The sequence below is a fragment of the Ranitomeya imitator genome, chromosome 6 (assembly GCF_032444005.1).
Source record: "Ranitomeya imitator isolate aRanImi1 chromosome 6, aRanImi1.pri, whole genome shotgun sequence".
Classification (NCBI taxonomy): Eukaryota; Metazoa; Chordata; class Amphibia; order Anura; family Dendrobatidae; genus Ranitomeya; species Ranitomeya imitator.
In genome coordinates, this window is record NC_091287.1 from 540,959,850 (window position 1) to 540,984,637 (window position 24,788).

The 24,788-nt window shown below is 47.6% G+C and overlaps 1 protein-coding gene across 1 annotated transcript in view; it reads right to left on the minus strand.

Moving 5' to 3' along the window:
* Positions 1-24,788, minus strand: part of ZFAT (zinc finger and AT-hook domain containing) — a 206,373-nt gene that overhangs the window by 159,526 nt on the left and 22,059 nt on the right. Inside the window, exons 2-5 of the mRNA XM_069731946.1 lie at positions 14,963-15,070; positions 11,558-11,719; positions 992-1,240; positions 214-390 (exon numbers count right to left, since the gene is read on the minus strand). Coding sequence (XP_069588047.1) covers positions 214-390; positions 992-1,240; positions 11,558-11,719; positions 14,963-15,014 — 640 coding nt within the window. The 5' untranslated portion in view covers positions 15,015-15,070. The remainder of the gene's footprint in view (positions 1-213; positions 391-991; positions 1,241-11,557; positions 11,720-14,962; positions 15,071-24,788) is intronic.

The following is a 24,788-nucleotide window of genomic DNA, read 5'->3' on the forward strand; positions in this document are numbered from 1 at the left end:
GAGGGTCCGGCTGTCAGGATTTGGACCCTTACTGTTCTAAGGCGTAGCCCCATTAGTATCCAAGTACCCCCTCCCTCCCCCCCCCCCCCGAAAAAAAAAAAAAAAAAAAAACTTTAACTTAGAATGACCCCTTTTATCAGCCCACGAACCCTCCGAGCACTGCCGGTCCTGGTTCTTTCCATTAGACGGTAGGACAGATGGGCAGATAGATACCTGGAATTGCCTCGTGAGCCGTCAGGAGAACGCTGACGATGGGATTCACCCCTTGGCTTTTCTCGGCGTCTTTCGACTGTGGCACTTTCTCAGTTTTCTGCAGGCGCGATCTCTTTGGCTGTTTTTCTTTCTCCTTTTCCGTATCGGGCAGAATAAACTTCCCTTCAAAGTCATTGGCTTTAAAACAAAAACAAAAAAAGACAGGTGTCGGCGCACTGTGTGCTTTTAAGAGCTCTCGGAAGTTAGAAATCACATAGCTGAAAAATAGATTATTACTTTACAAAATAGAGAGGCCCCTTTAAATATTAACCCCTTCCCGCTCAATGTCAATACTATACTATGGAGGAGTCTGAGGGGCCGAACCCTATAAAGAAAACTCGGGTGCCAGCTACATAAAATAATATAGTCCCAGAAGGGAACTCCAAACAAAAAAAAACAAAAAAAGAAAAGAAAAAGTAAAATACGTTTTTTAAAATGTATAAGAAAAAAAAACAAAACTGAACCCTAGGCCACCCCAAGGGTCGACCTCCAACTGCAACAAGCCACTAAAATCAATACTAGAGATACAAGTTATTAAGAGAAAAACTGGTCATAATATCGCCACATCCGTACAAGTTCAATCTATAAAAAACTACAATTATTTATCCAGTGTAGTAAATGAAGAAAAAATATTTATCGGAGATCAAAAATTGCTGTGTGATTCTCTTTAAAGGTTTTAATGGCGGTTCTAGGGATGAGAGGAGCAAAGGCACAAAGGAGAGCGAAGCTTCTTACTCACCGTGAGCGACATCTTCGTCGTCATTTAACACGATGATGCAGATGTGTTTTTTCAGCTGTCTGATGTTCGAGAACGTTCGGCTGCACTTTCGACACTCCAAACTGTCCGGCACTGGCTCCGGGGATGGTCGACCCTCCTCTGCATCATCTCTAGCATGGATCCCATTGCTCTCTGCAGGCTCCTCATCAGCGATGGATTTCTTTGTGGAACCCTTAGGCCGTCCTCGCTTTCTTTTTACAACACAAAGTTCTACAAAGAAAATAAAAAGCAAAACAGAAAAATAAATGTAAAAATGTTGAAGAATGTAACTACTATACTACTGCCTCTACATACAGGAATATAACTACTATAATACTGCCCCTATGTACAAGAATATAACTACTATAATACTGCTCCTATGTACAAGAATATAACTACTATAATACTGCCCCTATGTACAAGAATATAACTACTATAATACTGCTCCTATGTACAAGAATATAACTACTATAATACTGCTCCTATGTACAAGAATATAACTACTATAATACTGCTCCTATGTACAAGAATATAACTACTATAATACTGCTCCTATGTACAAGAATATAACTACTATAATACTGCTCCCTATGTACAAGAATATAACTACTATAATACTGCTCCTATGTACAAGAATATAACTACTATAATACTGCCCCTATGTACAGGATTATAACTACTATAATACTGCCCCTATATACAAGAATATAACTACTATAATACTGCTCCTATATACAAGAATATAACTACTATAATACTGCTCCTATGTACAAGAATATAACTACCATAATACTGCTCCTATGTACAGGATTATAACTACTATAATACTGCCCCTATGTACAAGAATATAACTACTATAATACTGCCCCTATGTACAAGAATATAACTACTATAATACTGCCCCTATGTACAAGAATATAACTACTATAATACTGCCCCTATGTACAAGAATATAACTACTATAATACTGCTCCTATGTACAAGAATATAACTACTATAATACTGCCCCTATGTACAAGAATATAACTACTATAATACTGCCCCTATGTACAAGAATATAACTACTATAATACTGCCCCTATGTACAAGAATATAACTACTATAATACTGCTCCTATGTACAAGAATATAACTACTATAATACTGCTCCTATGTACAAGAATATGACTACTATAATACTGCTCCTATGTACAGGATTATAACTACTATAATACTGCCCCTATGTACAAGAATATAACTACTATAATACTGCTCCTATGTACAAGAATATAACTACTATAATACTGCTCCTATGTACAAGAATATAACTACTATAATACTGCTCCTATGTACAAGAATATAACTACCATAATACTGCTCCTATGTACAAGAATATAACTACTATAATACTGCTCCTATGTACAAGAATATAACTACTATAATACTGCTCCTATGTACAAGAATATAACTACTATAATACTGCCCCTATGTACAAGAATATAACTACTATAATACTGCCCCTATGTACAAGAATATAACTACTATAATACTGCTCCTATGTACAAGAATATAACTACTATAATACTGCTCCTATGTACAAGAATATAACTACTATAATACTGCTCCTATGTACAAGAATATAACTACTATAATACTGCTCCTATGTACAAGATTATAACTACTACATTATTACGTTGTATATTGCACAGCCCACATAGTATATTGCACAGCCCACATAGTATATTGCACAGCCCACATAGTATATTGCACAGCCCACATAGTATATTGCACAGCCCACATAGTATATTGCACAGCCCACATAGTATATTGCACAGCTCACGCAGTCTATAGCAATGTGGGTACCATATCCCTGTTAAAAAATGAATTACCGACGCTCCTCGTGCGCTCCGGTCTGAAGAGTGCATTGCGGTCTCACGAGATGATGACTTAGCGGTCTCGCGAGACCGCACGTCATCATCTCGCAAGACCGCAATGCCTGGAGCGGTCACTATAATACTGCCCCTATGTACAAGAATTTAACTACTATAATACTGCTCCTATGTACAAGAATATAACTACTATAATACTGCCCCCTATGTGCAAGAATATAACTACTATAATACTGCTCCTATGTACAAGAATATAACTACTATAATACTGCCCCTATGTACAAGAATATAACTACTATAATACTGCCCCTATGTACAAGAATATAACTACTATAATACTGCCCCTATGTACAAGAATATAACTACTATACTACTGCCTCTACATATAGGAATATAACTACTATAATACTGCCCCTATGTACAAGTATATAACTACTATATTACTGCCTCTACATACAGGAATATAACTTCTATAATACTGCTCCCATGTACAAGAATATAACTACTATAATACTGCTCCTATGTTCAAGAATATAACTACTATAATACTGCCCCTATGTACAAGAATAAAACTACTATAATACTGCCCCTATATACAAGAATATAACTACTATAATACTGCACCTATGTACAAGAATATAACTACTATAATTCTTCCCCTATGTACAAGAATATAACTACTATAATACTGCTCCTATGTACAAGAATATAACTACTATAATACTGCTCCTATGTACAAGAATATAACTACTATAATACTGTTCCTATGTACAAGAATATAACTACTATAATTCTTCCCCTATGTACAAGAATATAACTACTATAATACTGCCCCTATGTACAAGAATATAACTACTATAATACTGCCCTCTATGTACAAGAATATAACTACTATAATACTGCCCCTATATACAAGAATATAACTACTATAATACTGCCCCTATGTACAAGAATATAACTACTATAATACTGCTCCTATGTACAAGAATATAACTACTATAATACTGCTCCTATGTACAAGAATATAACTACTATAATACTCCCCCTATGTACAAGAATATAACTACTATAATACTGCTCCTATGTACAAGAATATAACTACTATAATACTGCTCCTATGTACAAGAATATAACTACTATAATACTGCCCCTATGTACAAGAATATAACTACTATAATACTGCCCTCTATGTACAAGAATATAACTACTATAATACTGCCCCTATGTACAAGAATATAACTACTATAATACTGCCCCTATGTACAAGAATATAACTACTATAATACTGCTCCTATGTACAAGAATATAACTACTATAATACTGCTCCTATGTACAAGAATATAACTACTATAATACTGCCCCTATGTACAAGAATATAACTACTATAATACTGCCCCTATATACAAGAATATAACTACTATAATACTGCTCCTATGTACAAGAATATAACTACTATAATTCTTCCCCTATGTACAAGAATATAACTACTATAATACTGCCCCTATGTACAAGAATATAACTACTATAATACTGCTCCTATGTATAATACTGCTCCTATGTACAAGAATATAACTACTATAATACTGCTCCTATGTACAAGAATATAACTACTATAATACTGCTCCTATGTACAAGAATATAACTACTATAATACTGCTCCTATGTATAATACTGCTCCTATGTACAAGAATATAACTACTATAATACTGCTCCTATGTATAATACTGCTCCTATGTACAAGAATATAACTACTATAATACTGCTCCTATGTACAAGAATATAACTACTATAATTCTTCCCCTATGTACAAGAATATAACTACTATAATACTGCCCCTTGTGTATAGGAACATACTATATAATACCGCATGTGAACATAGAATAGAAATGTACAGGTGGGAGCAGAATTGGGCGTTAATGATGAGAGCCCTCGGTTCTGCCGCGCTGACAGTGACGCGATCTCTCACATTAGAGGCAGCGGTAATGATTAATAACGGAGACACTTTACAGTGAATTCTTCCTGCTCTCGGTCCGGCAGCCGCACTGGGGACAGACCGCACAGAATGTATAATGAAGCTGCACCATCTCCGCGCTCCCGGCCGCCGTCCCCCGGCGCTCGCTGATATCCGCTGGCAGCTTGTCGCTGTCTATGGTGAACATGCAGCTAAATGATCCGTGACTGTAGCCAAGACGTGGAAGTAAATGAGGTCCTGGAGGAGCCGTGCGGTGCAGCCCCCAGAGCCTCACTGCCCGGGACGGAGAAAGATTACAACTGCTCAGGGTGTTTTGTAGATCTGGCACACTAATGGACATCAGCAGCTGAGGCGTACTATGAGGTTCTGCAGCAGCCGAACTGTGTATTATGAGGTTCTGCAGCAGCTAAGGTGTGCATTATGAGGTTCTGCAGCAGCGGAGGTGTGCATTATGAGGTTTTGCAGCAGCTGAAGTGTGGATTATGAGGTTCTGCAGCAGCTAAGGTGTGCATTATGAGGTTCTGCAGCAGCAGAGGTGTGAATTATGAGGTTCTGCAGTAGCTGAGGTGTGCAGTATGAGGTTCTGCAGCAGCTGAGGTGTGCAGTATGAGGTTCTGCAGCAGCTGAGGTGTGCATTATGAGGTTCTGCAGCAGCTAAGGTGTGCATTATGAGGTTATGCAGCAGCTGAGGTGTGCATTATGAGGTTCTGCGGCAGCTAAGGTGTGCATTATGAGGTTCTGCAGTAGCTGAGGTGTGCAGTATGAGGTTCTGCAGCAGCTGAGGTGTGCAGTATGAGGTTCTGCAGCAGCTGAGGTGTGCATTATGAGGTTCTGCAGCAGCTAAGGTGTGCATTATGAGGTTATGCAGCAGCTGAGGTGTGCATTATGAGGTTCTGCGGCAGCTAAGGTGTGCATTATGAGGTTCTGCAGCAGCTGAGGTGCATTATGAGGTTCTGCAGCAGGGGAGGTGTGCATTATGAGGTTCTGCAGAAGCTGAGGTGTGCATTATGAGGTTCTGCAGAAGCTGAGGTGTGCATTATGGGGTTCTGCAGCAGCTGAGGTGTGCATTATGAGGTTCTGCAACAGCGGAGGTGTGCATTATGAGGTTCTTCAGCAGCTGAGGTGTGCGGTATGAGGTTCTGCAGCAGCTGAGGTGTGTATTATGGGGTTCTGCAGCAGTGCAGGTGTGCATTATGAGGTTATGCAGCAGTGCAGGTGTGCATTATGAGGTTCTGCAGCAGTGGAGGTGTGCATTATGGGGTTCTGCAGCTGAGGTGTGCATTATGGGGTTCTGCAGCAGTGCAGGTGTGCATTATGAGGTTCTGCAGCAATTGAGGTGTGTATTATGGGGTTCTGCAGCAACTGAGGTGTGCATTATGAGGTTCTGCAGCAGTGGAGGTGTGCATTATGGGGTTCTGCAGCTGAGGTGTGCATTATGAGGTTCTGCCGCAGCGGAGGTGTGCATTTTGAGGTTCTGCAGCAGCTGAGGTGTGCATTATGGGGTTCTGCAGCTGAGGTGTGCATTATGAGGTTCTGCTTCAGCTGAGGTGTGCATTATGAGGTTCTGCAGCAGTGGAGGTGTGCATTATGAGGTTCTGCAGCAGCGGAGGTGTGCATTATGAGGTTCTGCAGCAGCTGAGGTGTGTATTATGAGGTTCTGCAGCAGCGGAGGTGTGCATTATGAGGTTCTGCAGCAGCGGAGGTGTGCATTATGAGGTTCTGCAGCAGCGGAAGTGTGCATTATGAGGTTCTGCAGTAGTGGAGGTGTGCATTATGGGGTTCTGCAGCGGAGGTGTGCATTATGAGGTTCCGCAGCAGCTGACGTGTGCATTATGAGCAGCTAGAGAAACGAGAAGTGGGAGGAGCCAGGGATAAGCATGGGAGGGGCAAGGAAGAAGAAAGAAGGAGGGTGTTGGAAGCTGAATGTAGAGGAAGGAGTAAGCAGCATGAGGAGAACCACGCAGTAATTTCTGTAGATCGGGGGTACACAATGTCTGGGCTCCTGGGCGGTAGATGTCGTGGGCCATCACTGATCATGAGGGTCATGCACTCATACCCATGCTATGTCTTTCCTCTAGCTCTGCATTACGCGTATATACTATAAATACCACTATGGGGCCAGATTTCGATGCTTTACAATTGCGCCCATGATCTGACAAGCCACCGGCTCACCCAGACATCGATCAGGTACTTAGGAGAAGTCCCCGTCGCCTGTACGGTTCACCCGAGCCCTGTGATTAATGCGCTCCCTGCCCGACTCCGCGTACATCATTAGTTACTGTCTGCAGCACCGCGGCCCGGAGGCTTGTAGGTCGGATGGATAGAAATGTGCAGCGCCTGAATCTCCGCTACTCAACATGGCATAGGAGCAATAGCGAAGGGCAACAGTGAGGTCTGCTCACAAATGGCGAGACCGGGGCAGTGCCAATCATCTTGGTTACCCATACAGTTAGGTCCCAAGTGGCATTGCCTCCTACAGACGTCAATGTGAGTCGTGTGCGCCGATGCAGTCACCACGTAATGGTGCTAAGCAATAGTCTCGGTGCAGGTCCATTGGCCACATCGACTTTCTATGGTCGCAGGACGGGAGCCCTGAGAACCGCCTCTGACCTCCGGGCCCCCACGGTTCTCCTTATCATTAGTTGGCCTGGTGTGACGCACAAGTGGCGTCGCACCAAGAACCTCGATGACGTCCGGCCAAGAACCTTGGAAGCCAGGACGTAAGAGGCGGTTCTCAAGGCCAACGTCCAGCGGCCACGGGGTATCGACACGGCTGACGGACGGTGTCCTGCTAATCGACCCTACCAAACAAGCTTGGTCATGAAGAGGTTAATCATTCGCTGCACTTCTAGGATGATGGCAGCCCTCTGATCCGGGTATAGTTGCCGCTTCCTTCCCGATTAGGATGGGAGACAAGATACAGAATTTAGAGATAAAATAAATCCCCCTGACCTCGGCTGAGCGTGATCTGCGGGGGATGGAGGGAGCGCAGTTATTGCATCCCGGATATGTAGGACAGGGGAGAAGTGTTGTGCAGAGTCTCGTTAGCGCAGACTTGTTCCCGGAGAGGGACGTGCGTCTGTCTACAAGCCGCAGATGATCAGTGCGGAGGGGACTGACAGCCTCGTTATCTGCTGCGCGCCAGCGAGGGTTCATTGCTGAAGTTCCCGGCCCCTGAAGCTGCCCGCTAGGACATTGGCTGTGATTCGTCAATAATAAAGCCCAGCACGGTACTCAGCGGCAATCATCTCACCTCCTGCTAATCAGGACAGTGCTCAGAATATTAACTGCTGCATGGAAAGTCGTGTGCAATCCATGGGCAATGCCGGAGTGCTTTCTGCCCATTATAGGACTTGTATTCTGCATTTCTCTTCCCCTTCTTCAGGCTCTCTCTCCCATTTTCAGTTGTCTCTGAGCTAGTGGATGGAGACTATCCGCTACAATGTCTCCCATAAATAGCACACAGACATGAAGGATTCCTGCTCCCCCCGTATCTACGGTATGTAGCTCTGCTACAGAAGAAGCAGCAGTAGTATGTAGTACTGAGCAGTGTATCAGTGAATCCAGCTCTGGAGAGAGAAAATAATTACTAGGAAGGTTCAGAATAGTCTCCCTGTTGAACACCGCATTGCTCATCTACTCCAGCCAGTCTCATCTCTCAATTAAACCTGGCGAGGGTGACGTGACAGTCTTCTATTCTCCGAGTCTCAGCTCTACTTCATCTGTTCCTCCACTACAACAACTCAGCTGATCAAGCTGTGCTGCATCTGGCTCCCACTAGTACAACTAGCCTGCTCTTCTACATCAGGTCTACACTGCTGTTCCTGGGCTGCTACATCTCGTCTTCACTTTTCCACTTCTGCAGATCAACTCTGCTTCAAGTCAGCGTCACTACAGCTTTGACACTGCTGAACGCTCAACTACTCTACCTCGTTGCGCCCCCAACTTTTCCGCCACGCTGCACCAGTGCCTCCGGTCCGTGCTGCTTAAGATCTGCTACTCCAGACCGCAGGCTTTGAGGACCTACCTCATCAGATGAGAGATGTCACCGCTGCAGCCGATCATCAAAAGACCGTCAGCAACAGCGGAGAGGCAGCTCTGGACCCAGGGAGGGTGATTAAAAGTACACGCTCTTATTTTCATACGTCATGGTGCCTATGGGCTACAAATAGCAGAAATGGTACAACCCCCTTCAAATGAACAGGAACCACAAGACTGATTCCACCTTGTTATGGAGACTTGCCGACATATGTGAATACCTGGCGATGCCGACAATGATGGCAAATGGAATCATTTCCAGATTTTAAAAAGCAATTATCTTTCATAATTCTCCCCCACACACGGGAATTTGGCGCCATTATGAAACGACGAGGCCCCCAACATCAGTCACATCCTGCAAAGCCAAATATCTAGTAGGGGGCCGAGCTATCGCCTCCCGCCATAAAAAAAAAAAAAAAAAGGCAAAACATCATTCATTCTTTCTCACTTTGGTTTCTGACAAAAAGAAATCCCCTAAATCAGTGACCGGTGGAGTTCCCATCATTAGTGGGGAGACTGGTGGTCACTACCAGCATGAAGAAGGAAGGCACGGATGCACTTAACCATTTCTTGACTGTGCAAATTTCCATTATTGCACTTCTATTGTTTCCTCCAAGAGCCGTAACTTTTTTTTTTTCTTTTCGATCCACATAGCCGCATGAGGGCGAGTTGCAGCTTTGAACGGCACCATTCATTTTACCATATAAATGTACTGAAAACAGGGAAAATAATTCCAAGTGGGGTGAAAAAACAACAACAACCAAAAAAATGGCATTTCTGCATTTAGAATTGTTTCCCTTTATTATGGATTTTACAGTTTAGGTTGTATAACGCTACAGAAGCAGCAATAACAAAAGGGTTTCCCCCCTTCCCCATTTCAAACTGCTTATTGGGGGAAGGGAAAAAAGATTAATGGGCAAATCTAGGGGAAAAATGTTATAGAAACTTTGTGAAGAGTGTTTCTCTCACTACAATCTTACAGTATTGTACTGATAGGACTGCAAAAATAAACCAGGAGAGAACCCAAAACTTTTCCAAAAAGAGATTAATGTGCAGAGGAAAACTAGAGTAAAAGTTTTCGAGCAAGCAGGATCCCGCTGGCCTTTTCATACTGAGCTGTGGGACACGAGAGCAAGCAGAATCCCGCCACCCTGTTCACACAGCTGTGGGACACGAGAGCAAGCAGAATCCCGCCGCTCTGTTCACACTGAGCTGCGGGACACGAGAGCAAGCAGAGTCCCACCGCCCTGTTCATATTGAGCTGCGGAACATGAGAGAAAGCAGAATCCGGCCACCCTGTTCACACTGAGCTGTGGGACACGAGAGCAAGCAGAATCCCGCCGCCCTGTTGACACTGAGCTGCGGGACACGAGAGAAAGCAGAATCCGGCCACCCTGTTCACACTGAGCTGCGGGACACGAGAGCAAGCAGAGTCCCACCGCCCTGTTCATATTGAGCTGCGGAACATGAGAGAAAGCAGAATCTGGCTACCCTGTTCACACTGAGCTGTGGGACACGAGAGCAAGCAGAATCCCGCCGCCCTGTTGACACTGAGCTGCGGGACACGAGAGAAAGCAGAATCCTGCCGACTTGTTCACACTGAGCTGCGGAACATGAGAGAAAGCAGAATCCGGCCACCCTGTTCACACTGAGCTGTGGGACACGAGAGCAAGCAGAATCCCGCCGCCCTGTTCACACTGAGCTGCGGGACACGAGAGCAAGCAGAGTCCCACCAACCTGTTCATTCTGAGCTGCAGGACATGAGAGAAAGCAGAATCCCGCCGACCTGTTCATATTGAGCTGGGAACATGAGAGAAAGCAGAATCCCGCCGACCTGTTGACAGTGAGCTGGGAACATGAGAGAAAGCAGAATCCCGCCGACCTGTTCATATTGAGCTGGGAACATGAGAGAAAGCAGAATCCCGCCGACCTGTTCATATTGAGCTGCGGAACATGAGAGAAAGCAGAATCCCGCCGACCTGTTGACAGTGAGCTGTGGAACACGAGAGCAAGCAGAATCCCGCCACCCTGTTGACACTGAGCTGCAGGACACGAGAGAAAGCAGAATCCCACTGTCCTGTTCACACTGAACTGCGGGACACAAGAGCAAGCAGAATCCCACCGCCCTGTTCACACTGAGCTGCAGGACACAAGAGCAAGCAGAATCCCGCCGCCCTGTTCACAGTGAGCTGCGGGACACAAGAACAAGCAGAATCCCGCCGCCCTGTTCACAGTGAGCTGCGGGACACGAGAGCAAGCAGAATCCCGCCACCCTGTTCACACTGAGCTGCAGGACACGAGAGAAAGCAGAATCCCACTGTCCTGTTCACACTGAGCTGCAGGACACGAGAGAAAGCAGAATCCTGCTGCCCTGATCACACTGAGCTGCAGGACACGAGAGCAAGCAGAATCCCGCCACCCTGTTCACACTGAGCTGCAGGACACAAGAGCAAGCAGAATCCCGCCGCCCTGTTCACAGTGAGCTGCGGGACACGAGAGAAAGCAGAATCCCGCCGCCCTGTTCACACTGAGCTGCATGACACAAGAGAAAGCAGAATCCCGCCACCCTGTTCACACTGAGCTGGGCGTTTCACTCATCCTTTATTCTTAGGCACAAAGCTTGTGATCACATGGAAGGATGAAAAGCTCCAAAAACAAACCTGTATCTCACCTTCTGCGTTCCTGCTGGGCGGCACCAGTGGACGGAGCGGGATGATGATGTGCTCGGGGCTCAGACCTTCTTTGGTGTGATTTTCAGTAACATGTGACAGCAGCTCGGGGTGACTGGGGGAGAACAGATTACACAGCTTACACATGTAGATGGAGCTGGATCCTAAAAAAGGAAAAAAAAAACATTAAAAAAGGTAACAAAGTTACACCGAACAAAAGAAACACTCCAGACAACCACTGCAGTATTTCACTATGTCAATGTGCTTATTTTTCTGCCCTTTCAGAGGTTATTTCCAGAGCGCAGTTAGCTCGTCTGTCGGTATCTACAGGTGCATCTCACAAGATTAGAATATCATCAAAAAGTGAATTTATTTCTATTCTTCAATACAAAAAGTGAAACTCCTATATTACACAGAGTCATTACAGACAGAGTGATCTATTTCACGTGTTTATTTCTGTTAATGTTGCCGATTATGGCTTACAGCCAATGACAACCCAAAAGTTGTTATCTCAGTAAATTAGAATACTTTATAACACGAGCTTGAAAAAATGGTTTTAACATCCGAAATGTTGGCCTCCTGAAATGTATATTCAGTAAATGCAGTCAATACTTGGTCGCGGCTCCTTTTACGTCAATTACTGCATCAATGCGGCGTGGCATGGAGGCGATCAGCCTGTGGCACTGCTGAGGGGTTATGGAAGCCCAGGTTGCTTTGATAGCAGCCTTCAGCTCGTCTGCATTGTTGGGTCTGGTGTCTCTCATCTTCCACTTGACAATAGGTCAGGCGAGTTTGCTTCCAATCAAGCACAGTGATACTGGTGTGTGTAAACCAGGTATTGGTACTTTTGGCAATGTGAACAGGGGCCAAGTCCTGCTGGAGAATGACATTTCCATCTCCATAAAGCTTGTCGGCAGAGGGAAGCATGAAGTGCTCTAAAATGTCCAGGTAGACGGCTGCGCTGACTTTGGTCTTGTTATTTATTAACTATTTTGTGCGATGTGACTCTTGGATTTAAGGGCATAAAAATTAAAAGTTTGAAAATTGCGAAATTTTCAAAATTATCTCCAAATTTCCGTTTTTTTCACAAATAAATGCAAGTCATATTAAAAAAATGCTACCAATATCATGAAGAACAATATGGCACGAGAAAACAATCTCAGAATAACCGGGATCCGTTGAAGCATTCCAGAGTTATCTATATACATAATTGTCTAAGGGTCACTTCCGTCTGTCTGTCCTTCTGTCACGGATATTCATTGGTCTTGGCCTCTGTCTATCATGGGAATCCAAGTCGCTGATTGGTCACCGCAAAATAGCCACGACCAATCAGCGATGGGCACAGTCCAGAAGAAAATGGCCGCTCCATACTCCCCGCAGTCAGTGGCCGGCGCCCGCTCCCCGCAGTCAGTGTCCCCGCCGCTCCGCTCCCCGCACTGCATCCCCGGCGCTCCGCTCCCCGCACTGTGTCCCCGGCGCTCCGCTCCCCGCACTGCATCCCCGGCGCTCCGCTCCCCGCACTGTGTCCCCGGCGCTCCGCTCCCCGCACTGCATCCCCGGCGCTCCGCTCCCCGCACTGTGTCCCCGGCGCTCCGCTCCCCACACAGTGTCCCCGGCGCTCCGCTCCCCGCACGCTCCATACTCCCCTCCGGTCACCGCTAACACAGGGTTAATGCTGGCAATAACGCATTCCGTTACCGCCGCTATTAACCCTGTGTGTGCCCAACCTTTAACTATTGATGCTGCCTATGCAGCAAAAATGTCATGTTAAAAATCATTTAAAAAAAACAAAAAAAACCTGTATACTCACCCTCCGCCGCCTTTTCCGCTCCTCTCCACGCTCCCGGCACCGCTCCATTGCAAGCGGCAGGTTCCGCTCCTGTCCCAGGGCTGGTGTAGGACAAGGACCTGCCGTGACGTCACGGTCGGTCATGTGACCGCGATGTCATCATAGTTCCTGCTCACACCAGCCCTGGGACGGGACCGCAAGCTGCCGCTTGCAATGGAGCGGTGTCGGGAGCGTGGAGAGGAGCGGGAAAGGCGGCGGATGGTGAGTATAGCAGGACTTCAACGGGCTATAGGTGAGTATATGTTTTTTTTTTTGTTTTTTTTAAGTCTCTATACTACGTGGCTCTGTGCTGGGCAATATACTATGTGGCTGGGCAATATACTACGTTGCTGGGCAATGTAATACGTGGCTCTGCTATATACTATGTGGCTGGGCAATATACTACGACGCTGGGCAATATACTACGTGGTTGGGCAATATACTACGTGGCTGAGCAATGTACTACGTGGCTGGGCAATATACTACATGGCTGGGCAATATACTACGTGGCTGGGCAATATACTACGTGACTGGGCAATATACTACGTGGCTGGGCAATATACTACGTGGCTGGGCAATATACTACGTGGCTGGGCAATATACTACGTGGCTGGGCAATATACTACGTGGCTGGGCAATATACTACGTGGCTGGGCAATATACTACGTGGCTGGGCAATATACTACGTGGCTGGGCAATATACTACGTGGCTGAGCAATATACTATGTGGCTGAGCAATATACTACGTGGCTGGGCAATATACTACATGGCTCTGTGCTGGGCAATATATAATACGTGGCTGGGCAATATACTACGTGGACATGCATATTCCAGAATACCCGATGCGTTAGAATCGGGCCACCATCTAGTAACCTCATAAAGGAACAGTGGTCAGAATTGTAAAAATTGGCCCGGTCAGGAAAGTGAATACAGGCTTCGTGACAAAGGGGTTAAAGAATGTGTCCTGTAAACAACAAATATGACCTACTTCCAGGACAGATGATAAATGTAAGACTGCCGGTGGTCCGGCTGCCAAGACCCCCTACTAATCTGCAGAACAGAAGGGTGTGGGAGTATAAGGAGCAAAAGGGGGGAGTCAAGGAGCAAAAGGGGGGAGTCAAGGAGCAAAAGGGGGGAGTCAAGGAGCAAAAGGGGGGAGTCAAGGAGCAAAAGGGGGGAGTCAAGGAGCAAAAGGGGGGAGTCAAGGAGAAAAAGGGGGGAGTCAAGGAGAAAAAGGGGGGAGTCAAGGAGAAAAAGGGGGAGTCAAGGAGCAAAGGAGGGAGTCAAGGAGCAAAGGGGGGAGTCAAGGAGCAAAAGGGTGACCACTGCTCCATTTCTGCTCCTAGAAATATTCACATACTTAATGTTCAGACATACTTCGCAACGACTCATTCACACAGGGACTTTGAGACCCTTGTTATATGGATAGGTGTGGGGAGGGTCAAAGCAGCCAGCCCATCAGCGATCATACATCTCTCATCCATGCTGGAGATCAGCTATGTGCATACAGGATCGGCGGGGGGTCCGCATCAATGCACACGCTATCATTGCTTTTCACCCTCTCCTCCGACCGCAGTACCTTCGTTCACCCTGGAGACGTCATTGTTGCAGCTGTTCTCTACAGAATGCATTTGGCCGGCGGCTGAACCTCTCCATAGGGGGCAGCGGGACGCTCAACACCAGCAGCCTGCGAGAGAAAAGGGAGACTTAGTCATTTATATTCAAGGGGGTCAGACAGGATTAGAAAAACATGGCAGCTCCCTTCCAAAACCAACAATCCAACGTTTCGCCATGATGTCTCCAATTATGTGCTGTTTTGGAGGTAGAAGTGGTCCCCCTCATCTCTGTAGACCCCATGTGACTGCACAGGTTGCACCAGTTGTCTATCCCTGTCTCAAAGTTCTCCAAACCTCACTCGGCCCGTCATGGTCCCATATGGTTCACTTACCCTAAAATAATAAATGTACAGCTTTTTATTTTTATGTCATTTTTTAACAAGTTCTCCTTTAACTCAAAGCCACAATACAAAGAAAGAGTAACAAATACCCAATAAACATGCTAAGAAAATTTGTTTTTGAAGGAATTAGCAAGAAAATTAGATTAAAAAAAAATTGGAGCCTGAGCATGTCATAAAATAAATAAATCAAAATTATCATCATGATCTTGTTTTTTTTTATGCGATAGTTATAGGTCTGCCACTTATTATTCCACACACAGAATTGTCCTGGGATATTGGGAGAAAATCTTCACAGTCCGTGTACTAAAGTATTGCACCTTGCCTCACCTTCAGCTGAAAACATGAGCAGCTCATGTGCAGAAACACCAGGTATGGCCACCATGACGCCCGCAAACGTTACACCCATCGTTCCTAGAATATAAAGTCAGGTTTCCCTGAGCTGGAAATAATTTACTGATTGAAAAAGGGAAAACGCAAAATATCTGAAGAGCTCCCACATACGAGATGAGGATGAACCTGCGGTAAATACTGGTACCGTGGTGAAATAAGGCCCTAATGAACTGGTTCTTGAAGCATACAGCAATAGTTGAAAACGACGACAGCTGACGGGTGGGAAGAAACAGCATTACGGGAAGAGGGACAGACGAGAAGGCATTCCGCCACCGATACGGGAAGAGGGTCAGACGAGAAGGCATTCTGCCACCGATACGGGAAGAGGGACAGACGAGAAGGCATTCTGCCACCGATACGGGAAGATGGACAGACGAGACAGCATTCTGCCACCGATACGGGAAGAGGGACAGACGAGAAGGCATTCTGCCACCGATACGGGAAGAGGGTCAGACGAGAAGGCATTCTGCCACCGATACGGGAAGAGGGTCAGACGAGAAGGCATTCTGCCACCGATACGGGAAGATGGACAGACGAGAAGGCATTCTGCCACCGATACGGGAAGATGGACAGACGAGAAGGCATTCTGCCACCGATACGGGAAGAGGGTCAGACGAGAAGGCATTCTGCCACCGATACGGGAAGAGGGACAGACGAGAAGGCATTCTGCCACCGATACGGGAAGATGGACAGACGAGAAGGCATTCTGCCACCGATACGGGAAGAGGGTCAGACGAGAAGGCATTCTGCCACCGATACGGGAAGAGGGTCAGACGAGAAGGCATTCTGCCACCGATACGGGAAGAGGGACAGACGAGAAGGCATTCTGCCACCGATATGGGAAGAGGGACAGACGAGAAGGCATTCTGCCACCGATACGGGAAGATGGACAGACGAGAAGGCATTCTGCCACCGATACGGGAAGAGGGACAGACGAGAAGGCATTCTGCCACCGATACGGGAAGAGGGACAGACGAGAAGGCATTCTGCCACCGATACGGGAAGAGGGACAGACGAGAAGGCATTCTGCCACCGATACGGGAAGATGGACAGACGAGACAGCATTCTGCCACCGATACGGGAAGAGGGACAGACGAGAAGGAATTCTGCCACCGATACGGGAAGAGGGACAGATGAGAAGGAATTCTGCCACTGATACATGAAGAGGGTCAGACGATAAGGCATTTTACCACCGATGCATGAAGGGGGGCAGAGGAGAAGGCATTTTGCCACCGATGCTGGAAGAATAGGGCCAGACGAGAAGGCATTCTGCCACCGATACGGTAAGGGGGACAGACGAGAAGGCATTCTGCCACCGATACGGGAAGATGGACAGACGAGAAGGCATTCTGCCACCGATACAGGAAGAGGGACAGACGAGAAGGCATTCTGCCACCGATACGGGAAGAGGGACAGACGAGAAGGCATTCTGCCACCGATACGGGAAGAGGGACAGACGAGAAGGCATTCTGCCACCGATACGGGAAGATGGACAGACGAGACAGCATTCTGCCACCGATACGGGAAGAGGGACAGACGAGAAGGAATTCTGCCACCGATACGGGAAGAGGGACAGATGAGAAGGAATTCTGCCACTGATACATGAAGAGGGTCAGACGATAAGGCATTTTACCACCGATGCATGAAGGGGGGCAGAGGAGAAGGCATTTTGCCACCGATGCTGGACGAATAGGGCCAGACGAGAAGGCATTCTGCCACCAATACGTGAAGGGGGATGAACGAGAAGGCATCATGCCATCAATACGGGAAGGGAGACAGACGAGAAGGCATTTTACCACCCCGATACGTGAAGTGAGTCAGACGAGAAAGGCATTTGCAGCGCCCCAGAGACCTGGTCGTTGCAGTATGACGCTCTGCCACTAAGGGGAGTGATGGTACGTCTGATGGCACTAAAGGAGTTCTCCTGACCAGGTATCACCAGAACACATTGTACTTCACACTCCGGCCACTAGGGGGAGAAAAAGGCTTTATTTATTGGGCCACTCCTCACACTGGTAAAACTAGGGGTAACATACATAGTAACATAGTTAGTAAGGCCGAAAAAAGACATTTGTCCATCCAGTTCAGCCTATATTCCATCATAATAAATCCCCAGATCTACGTCCTTATACAGAACCTAATAATTGTATGATACAATATTGTTCTGCTCCAGGAAGACATCCAGGCCTCTCTTGAACCCCTTGACTGAGTTCGCCATCACCACCTCCTCAGGCAAGCAATTCCAGATTCTCACTATAGTAACATAGGTTGGGGAGGAAGTTAGTCAGAAGCTGACTGGGTTGGATTCAGGCAACATCCCGTGGCAGGGGGTGTTGCAGGGAGAAGACACAGGGGGGTCCCTGTCAGGCGTGGGGACCTGGCAGGTGCCTAGCGAACAGAGCAGAACGTAACGGAACCGCACCTGCACACCCTGCGGTGGTATCCAAGAGAGAGACACGAAGGGAAGGATATTGTGGAACAGTGTAAACGAGATCAAGCACAAAGGAGTACCAGTAGGAGTCGTGCCGTGAGACCGAGGCAACATCCTACTGAGGCGCGTAGCCGGAACACCGCGGGAGTAACTGACTCTAGGCCTTACTTCGAACTCCGCAGGACAGTTAATCATAGGTTGGCTGTCTACCTTACTACACCTACGAAGACATAGGGGGCAACACGTGGAGAGGGGAGTCTCTAGGGTCCCGGAAAAGCTCCGAGCCTTCCCGTCATACGGGTGCGTCCTAGCCATAACATTCCTGGGGGACGAGAAACTAGTAACATTTGTAACCAAAGAGAGAGAGAGAGCTGTAGAGAACGAACGAACGAACGAGAACAGCAGTTGTGAGGACTATTCCGAATGCTCAGCAGGGTAGGACTACAACACACAGGCGCTATTGGTAGGCAACGATTTCCATCTGCGAAGGAAACTCTGGATGTGCCCATCGGACCGGCCGGTCTCAGATAGCCCTGTTAAGCGTGCTCTGGATTGAGGATCCTGAAGTCTTCAGTAAAGAGGTAAAGAGACTGCAACCCTGTGTCCTCCTTATTGACTGCACCCTACACCATTACCATCTACCTTACTGGGAAGCCCTGGGGACATACTTCACCTGTGGGAAGGTATACCATCCAGCTGCCATTCCATCACCCCAGCTGATCCCACAGCAGCGTCGGTCACCCTGACCGAACACCACAGCTGGCGTCACGAACCCCTGACAGACTGCACCACCTTTATTGGACGCCCCTTAGCAGGGTCGTGGACCGGGTCTAGCCACCGTGATAGCCTCAGAACCGAACCAGAGAGGCCCAGTACCGAGAACTCGTGGCCCTGTGTCTGGGGGCGCTCCACATTCTGCCACCGATACGGGAAGATGGACAGACGAGACAGCATTCTGCCACCGATACGGGAAGAGGGACAGACGAGAAGGAATTCTGCCACCGATACGGGAAGAGGGACAGATGAGAAGGAATTCTGCCACTGATACATGAAGAGGGTCAGACGATAAGGCATTTTACCACCGATGCATGAAGGGGGGCAGAGGAGAAGGCATTTTGCCACCGATGCTGGACGAATAGGGCCAGACGAGAAGGCATTCTGCCACCAATACGTGAAGGGGGATGAACGAGAAGGCATCATGCCATCAATACGGGAAGGGAGACAGACGAGAAGGCATTTTACCACCCCGATACGTGAAGTGAGTCAGACGAGAAAGGCATTTGCAGCGCCCCAGAGACCTGGTCGTTGCAGTATGACGCTCTGCCACTAAGGGGAGTGATGGTACGTCTGATGGCACTAAAGGAGTTCTCCTGACCAGGTATCACCAGAACACATTGTACTTCACACTCCGGCCACTAGGGGGAGAAAAAGGCTTTATTTATTGGGCCACTCCTCACACTGGTAAAACTAGGGGTAACATACATAGTAACATAGTTAGTAAGGCCGAAAAAAGACATTTGTCCATCCAGTTCAGCCTATATTCCATCATAATAAATCCCCAGATCTACGTCCTTATACAGAACCTAATAATTGTATGATACAATATTGTTCTGCTCCAGGAAGACATCCAGGCCTCTCTTGAACCCCTCGACTGAGTTCGCCATCACCACCTCCTCAGGCAAGCAATTCCAGATTCTCACTATAGTAACATAGGTTGGGGAGGAAGTTAGTCAGAAGCTGACTGGGTTGGATTCAGGCAACATCCCGTGGCAGGGGGTGTTGCAGGGAGAAGACACAGGGGGGTCCCTGTCAGGCGTGGGGACCTGGCAGGTGCCTAGCGAACAGAGCAGAACGTAACGGAACCGCACCTGCACACCCTGCGGTGGTATCCAAGAGAGAGACACGAAGGGAAGGATATTGTGGAACAGTGTAAACGAGATCAAGCACAAAGGAGTACCAGTAGGAGTCGTGCCGTGAGACCGAGGCAACATCCTACTGAGGCGCGTAGCCGGAACACCGCGGGAGTAACTGACTCTAGGCCTTACTTCGAACTCCGCAGGACAGTTAATCATAGGTTGGCTGTCTACCTTACTACACCTACGAAGACATAGGGGGCAACACGTGGAGAGGGGAGTCTCTAGGGTCCCGGAAAAGCTCCGAGCCTTCCCGTCATACGGGTGCGTCCTAGCCATAACATTCCTGGGGGACGAGAAACTAGTAACATTTGTAACCAAAGAGAGAGAGAGAGCTGTAGAGAACGAACGAACGAACGAGAACAGCAGTTGTGAGGACTATTCCGAATGCTCAGCAGGGTAGGACTACAACACACAGGCGCTAGTGGCAGGCAACGATTTCCATCTGCGAAGGAAACTCTGGATGTGCCCATCGGACCGGCCGGTCTCAGATAGCCCTGTTAAGCGTGCTCTGGATTGAGGATCCTGAAGTCTTCAGTAAAGAGGTAAAGAGACTGCAACCCTGTGTCCTCCTTATTGACTGCACCCTACACCATTACCATCTACCTTACTGGGAAGCCCTGGGGACATACTTCACCTGTGGGAAGGTATACCATCCAGCTGCCATTCCATCACCCCAGCTGATCCCACAGCAGCGTCGGTCACCCTGACCGAACACCACAGCTGGCGTCACGAACCCCTGACAGACTGCACCACCTTTATTGGACGCCCCTTAGCAGGGTCGTGGACCGGGTCTAGCCACCGTGATAGCCTCAGAACCGAACCAGAGAGGCCCAGTACCGAGAACTCGTGGCCCTGTGTCTGGGGGCGCTCCACATTCTGCCACCGATACGGGAAGAGGGTCAGACGAGAAGGCATTTTACCACCGATACATGAAGGGGGACAGACGAAAAGGCATTCTGCCACTGATACATGAAGAGGGTCAGACGAGACAGCATCATGCCACCGATACGGGAAGAGGGACAGACGAGAAGGCATTCTGCCACCGATACGGGAAGAGGGACAGTCGAGAAGGCATTCTGCTACCGATACGAGAAGTGGGACAGACGAGAAGGCATTCTGCCACCGATACGGGAAGAGGGACAGATGAGAAGGAATTCTGCCACTGATACATGAAGAGGGTCAGACGATAAGGCATTTTACCACCGATACATGAAGGGGGGCAGAGGAGACGGCATTTTGCCACCGATGCTGGTAGAGGGTCAGACGAGAAGGCATTCTGCCACCAATACGTGAAGAGGGATGAACGAGAAGGCATAATGCCATCAATACAGGAAGGGAGACAGACGAGAATGCATTTTACCACCCCGATATGTGAAGGGAGTCAGACGAGAAAGGCATTCTGCCACCGATACGGGAAGAGGGTCAGACGAGAAGGCATTTTACCACCGATACATGAAGGGGGACAGACGGGAAGGCATTCTGCCACCGATACAGGAAGAGGGTCAAACGAGAAGGCATTGTGTCACTGATACATGAAGAGGGTCAGATGAGACAGCATTTTATCACTGATACATGAGAAGGGTCAGAAGAGAAAGCATTCTGCCACCGATACGTGAAGGGGGACAGACGAGAAGGCATTCTGCCACCGATACAGGAAGAGGGACAGACGAGAAGGCATTCTGCCACTGATATGTGAAGGTGGTCAGACGAGAAGGCATTCCACCACCGATACGGGAAGAGGGACAGACGAGAAGGCATTCTGCCACCGATACGTGAAGGGGGACAGACGAGAAGGCATTCCACCACCGATACGGGAAGAGGGACAGACGAGAAGGAATTCTGCCACCGATACAGGAAGAGGGACAGACGAGAAGGCATTCTGCCACTGATATGTGAAGGTGGTCAGACGAGAAGGCATTCCACCACCGATACGGGAAGAGGGACAGACGAGAAGGCATTCTGCCACCGATAGGGGAAGAGGGATAGACGAGAAGGCATTCTGCCACCAATACAAGAAGAGGGACAGAGGAGAAGGCATTCTGCCACTGATATAGTAAAGGGATTGGGCGAGGAGTCATTCCGCGACTGATACGAGAAGAGGGACAGACGAGAAGGCATTCCGCGACTGATACGAGAAGAGGGACAGACGAGAAGGCATTCCGCGACTGATACGAGAAGAGGGTCAGACGAGAAGGCATTCTACCACAGCAACGGGATAGGGGAAAGACAAGAAGGCATTCGGCTGCTCCTATGGTAAAAGGGGTGGGACATGAAGGCATTCTGCTGCCGCTAAGGGAAAGGAGTAAGATGAAAAGGCAGCCAATACAGATTAAGGCTATGTGCACACGTCAGGATTTTTTCCTGACATAATCCTGAGAATTCTGCCAGAAATCCGCGTGCTTTTTTCGCGCGGATTTCTCGCGGAATTTGCGCGTTTTTTGCGGATTTTTTTTTATTTTCCAGAATGTCCTTTTTGATAGGAAATCCGAAAAAAACCCGCAAAAAGATAGAGCATGTCCGGATTTTTTGCGGTATGCGTTTTTTTTGCGGAAAAAAACGCTAACATCTGCACAAAAAATGCGGAATGCATTCTAAATGATAGGATGCATAATGTTAGAGTTTTTTTTAGCGGTTTTATGGCGAAATTCAGCAAAAAAAACCGCTAAAAATCCTGACGTGTGCACATAGCCTAAGGGTTGGACCAGAAAATATTCCACCACCTGAAGGATTTGATTTCTCTGATCCCAATCCTTACAGCAGAGATCACCAACGAGTGAGACATCCAGTCTTCTTAGATCCCAAGTGATGTGGTAGTGTCGGCTGACACTATGGGAACGTGCCGCAGATGGTGCACGTAGCGCCCTCACCATCTCTGTAACATACATCTATGACACATTGAGCTTACTGCGTAGCGCCAAAATCCTAGAAAATGTGCGCAAAATGCTGCAGAGGGGTTAAACGTAGCCGAACTGCACCTGGATCTGCCATCTATTTGCTTCCCTGAAATATCCTTTAAATTTCACCACAATGAATAAATGTCTCTTCACAAACAATCGGCTTCTTCAAAACCGGTAGCAAAAAACTTTATTAATCGTCCTGCAGCATACGATGGAAACGGCAGCAATATTCCTGCTGAGCCCGCGAGCTTGCGGGTAGTTTACAGAAAGCATTTCAGACCCAGGACGGTGTAATAGAGAATAAATTACCAGCGGCGGAGCGGAGATTCTTCATCTGAATGATATTGACGGCAAATTGAACTGGAATTTCATCTTCTATTTTCAGAGCTAACCGGATTTCAGAGGAACGAGATATCAATACAGTGCGACACCGAGGCGGAGAGCAAAGTGATTACCGAGGCACACACATCACATCCAGGGACCCGTCACAGCGAGAACCACAGCAGGGGGACAACGGCGGAAATAAGGGACGCCCCCAACAGGACGGTATACACAGTATATATACAGCACACCGGAACATTCTCTAGGAGAAAGCACATGCACCTCAAAAAATGGAGAATAGTGAGTGCAGCTCTGGAGTATAATACAGGATGTAACTCAGGATCAGTAATGGAATGTATGTACTCAGTGACTGCACCAGCAGAATAGTGAGTGCAGCTCTGGAGTAGAATACAGGATGTAACTCAGGATCAGTAATGGAATGTATGTACTCAGTGACTGCACCAGCAGAATAGTGAGTGCAGCTCTGGAGTAGAATACAGGATGTAACTCAGGATCAGTAATGTCATGTATGTACCCAGTGACTGCACCAGCAGAATAGTGAGTGCAGCTCTGGAGAATAATACAGGATGTAACTCAGGATCAGTAATGTAATGTATGTACACAGTGACTGCACCAGCAGAATAGTGAGTGCAGCTCTGGAGTATAATACAGGATGTAACTCAGGATCAGTAATGTAATGTATGTACACAGTGACTGCACCAGCAGAATAGTGAGCGCAGCTCAGGAGTATAATACAGGATGTAACTCAGGATCAGTAATGTAATGTATGTACTCAGTGACTGCACCAGCAGAATAGTGAGCGCAGCTCTGGGGTATAATACAGGATGTAACTCAGGATCAGTAATGTAATGTATGTATACAGTGACTGCACCAGCAGAGTAGTGAGTGCAGCTCTGGGGTATAATACAGGATGTAACTCAGGGTCAGTAATATAATGTGTGTACACAGTGACTGCACCAGCAGAATAGTGAGTGCAGCTCTGGAGTATAATACAGGATGTAACTCAGGGTCAATAATGTAATGTCTGTACACAGTGACTGCACCAGCAGGATAGTGGGTGCAGCTCTGCTCAGCTGCTGCTCATTGTGCTGATTGTGGGTGCGGTCGCTGCTGAACCTGCTGTGTGCTCCTGAGCTCCAGAGAACCACCACCTCTCCACCCGGGGACCTACTCTCTCTCTTACCCAGGGAGGGAGTGGGTTTCCTGGGATGAGTGAAGAAGCCAAGTCCCAGGCTTCTGCTTCCCGGACCAGGCTGGCGGGGGGCAGAAGGAACCAGCAACCAGCCTGCACATCAGAGGATTCGGGGGTGAGACGCTCCACCAGGAGTCGCAGCAATGTGGCTCCTACTCCCCCCAGGTCTGCAGAGACCAAGAGAAGCCGCAAGGCTTCCATGGAGGAGAAGCCTGCTAGCGTGCAAGATGGCGGCCCTTCCGGAGGAAAGCTGAGTGCTCACGGAGGTGAGGCCGACCTC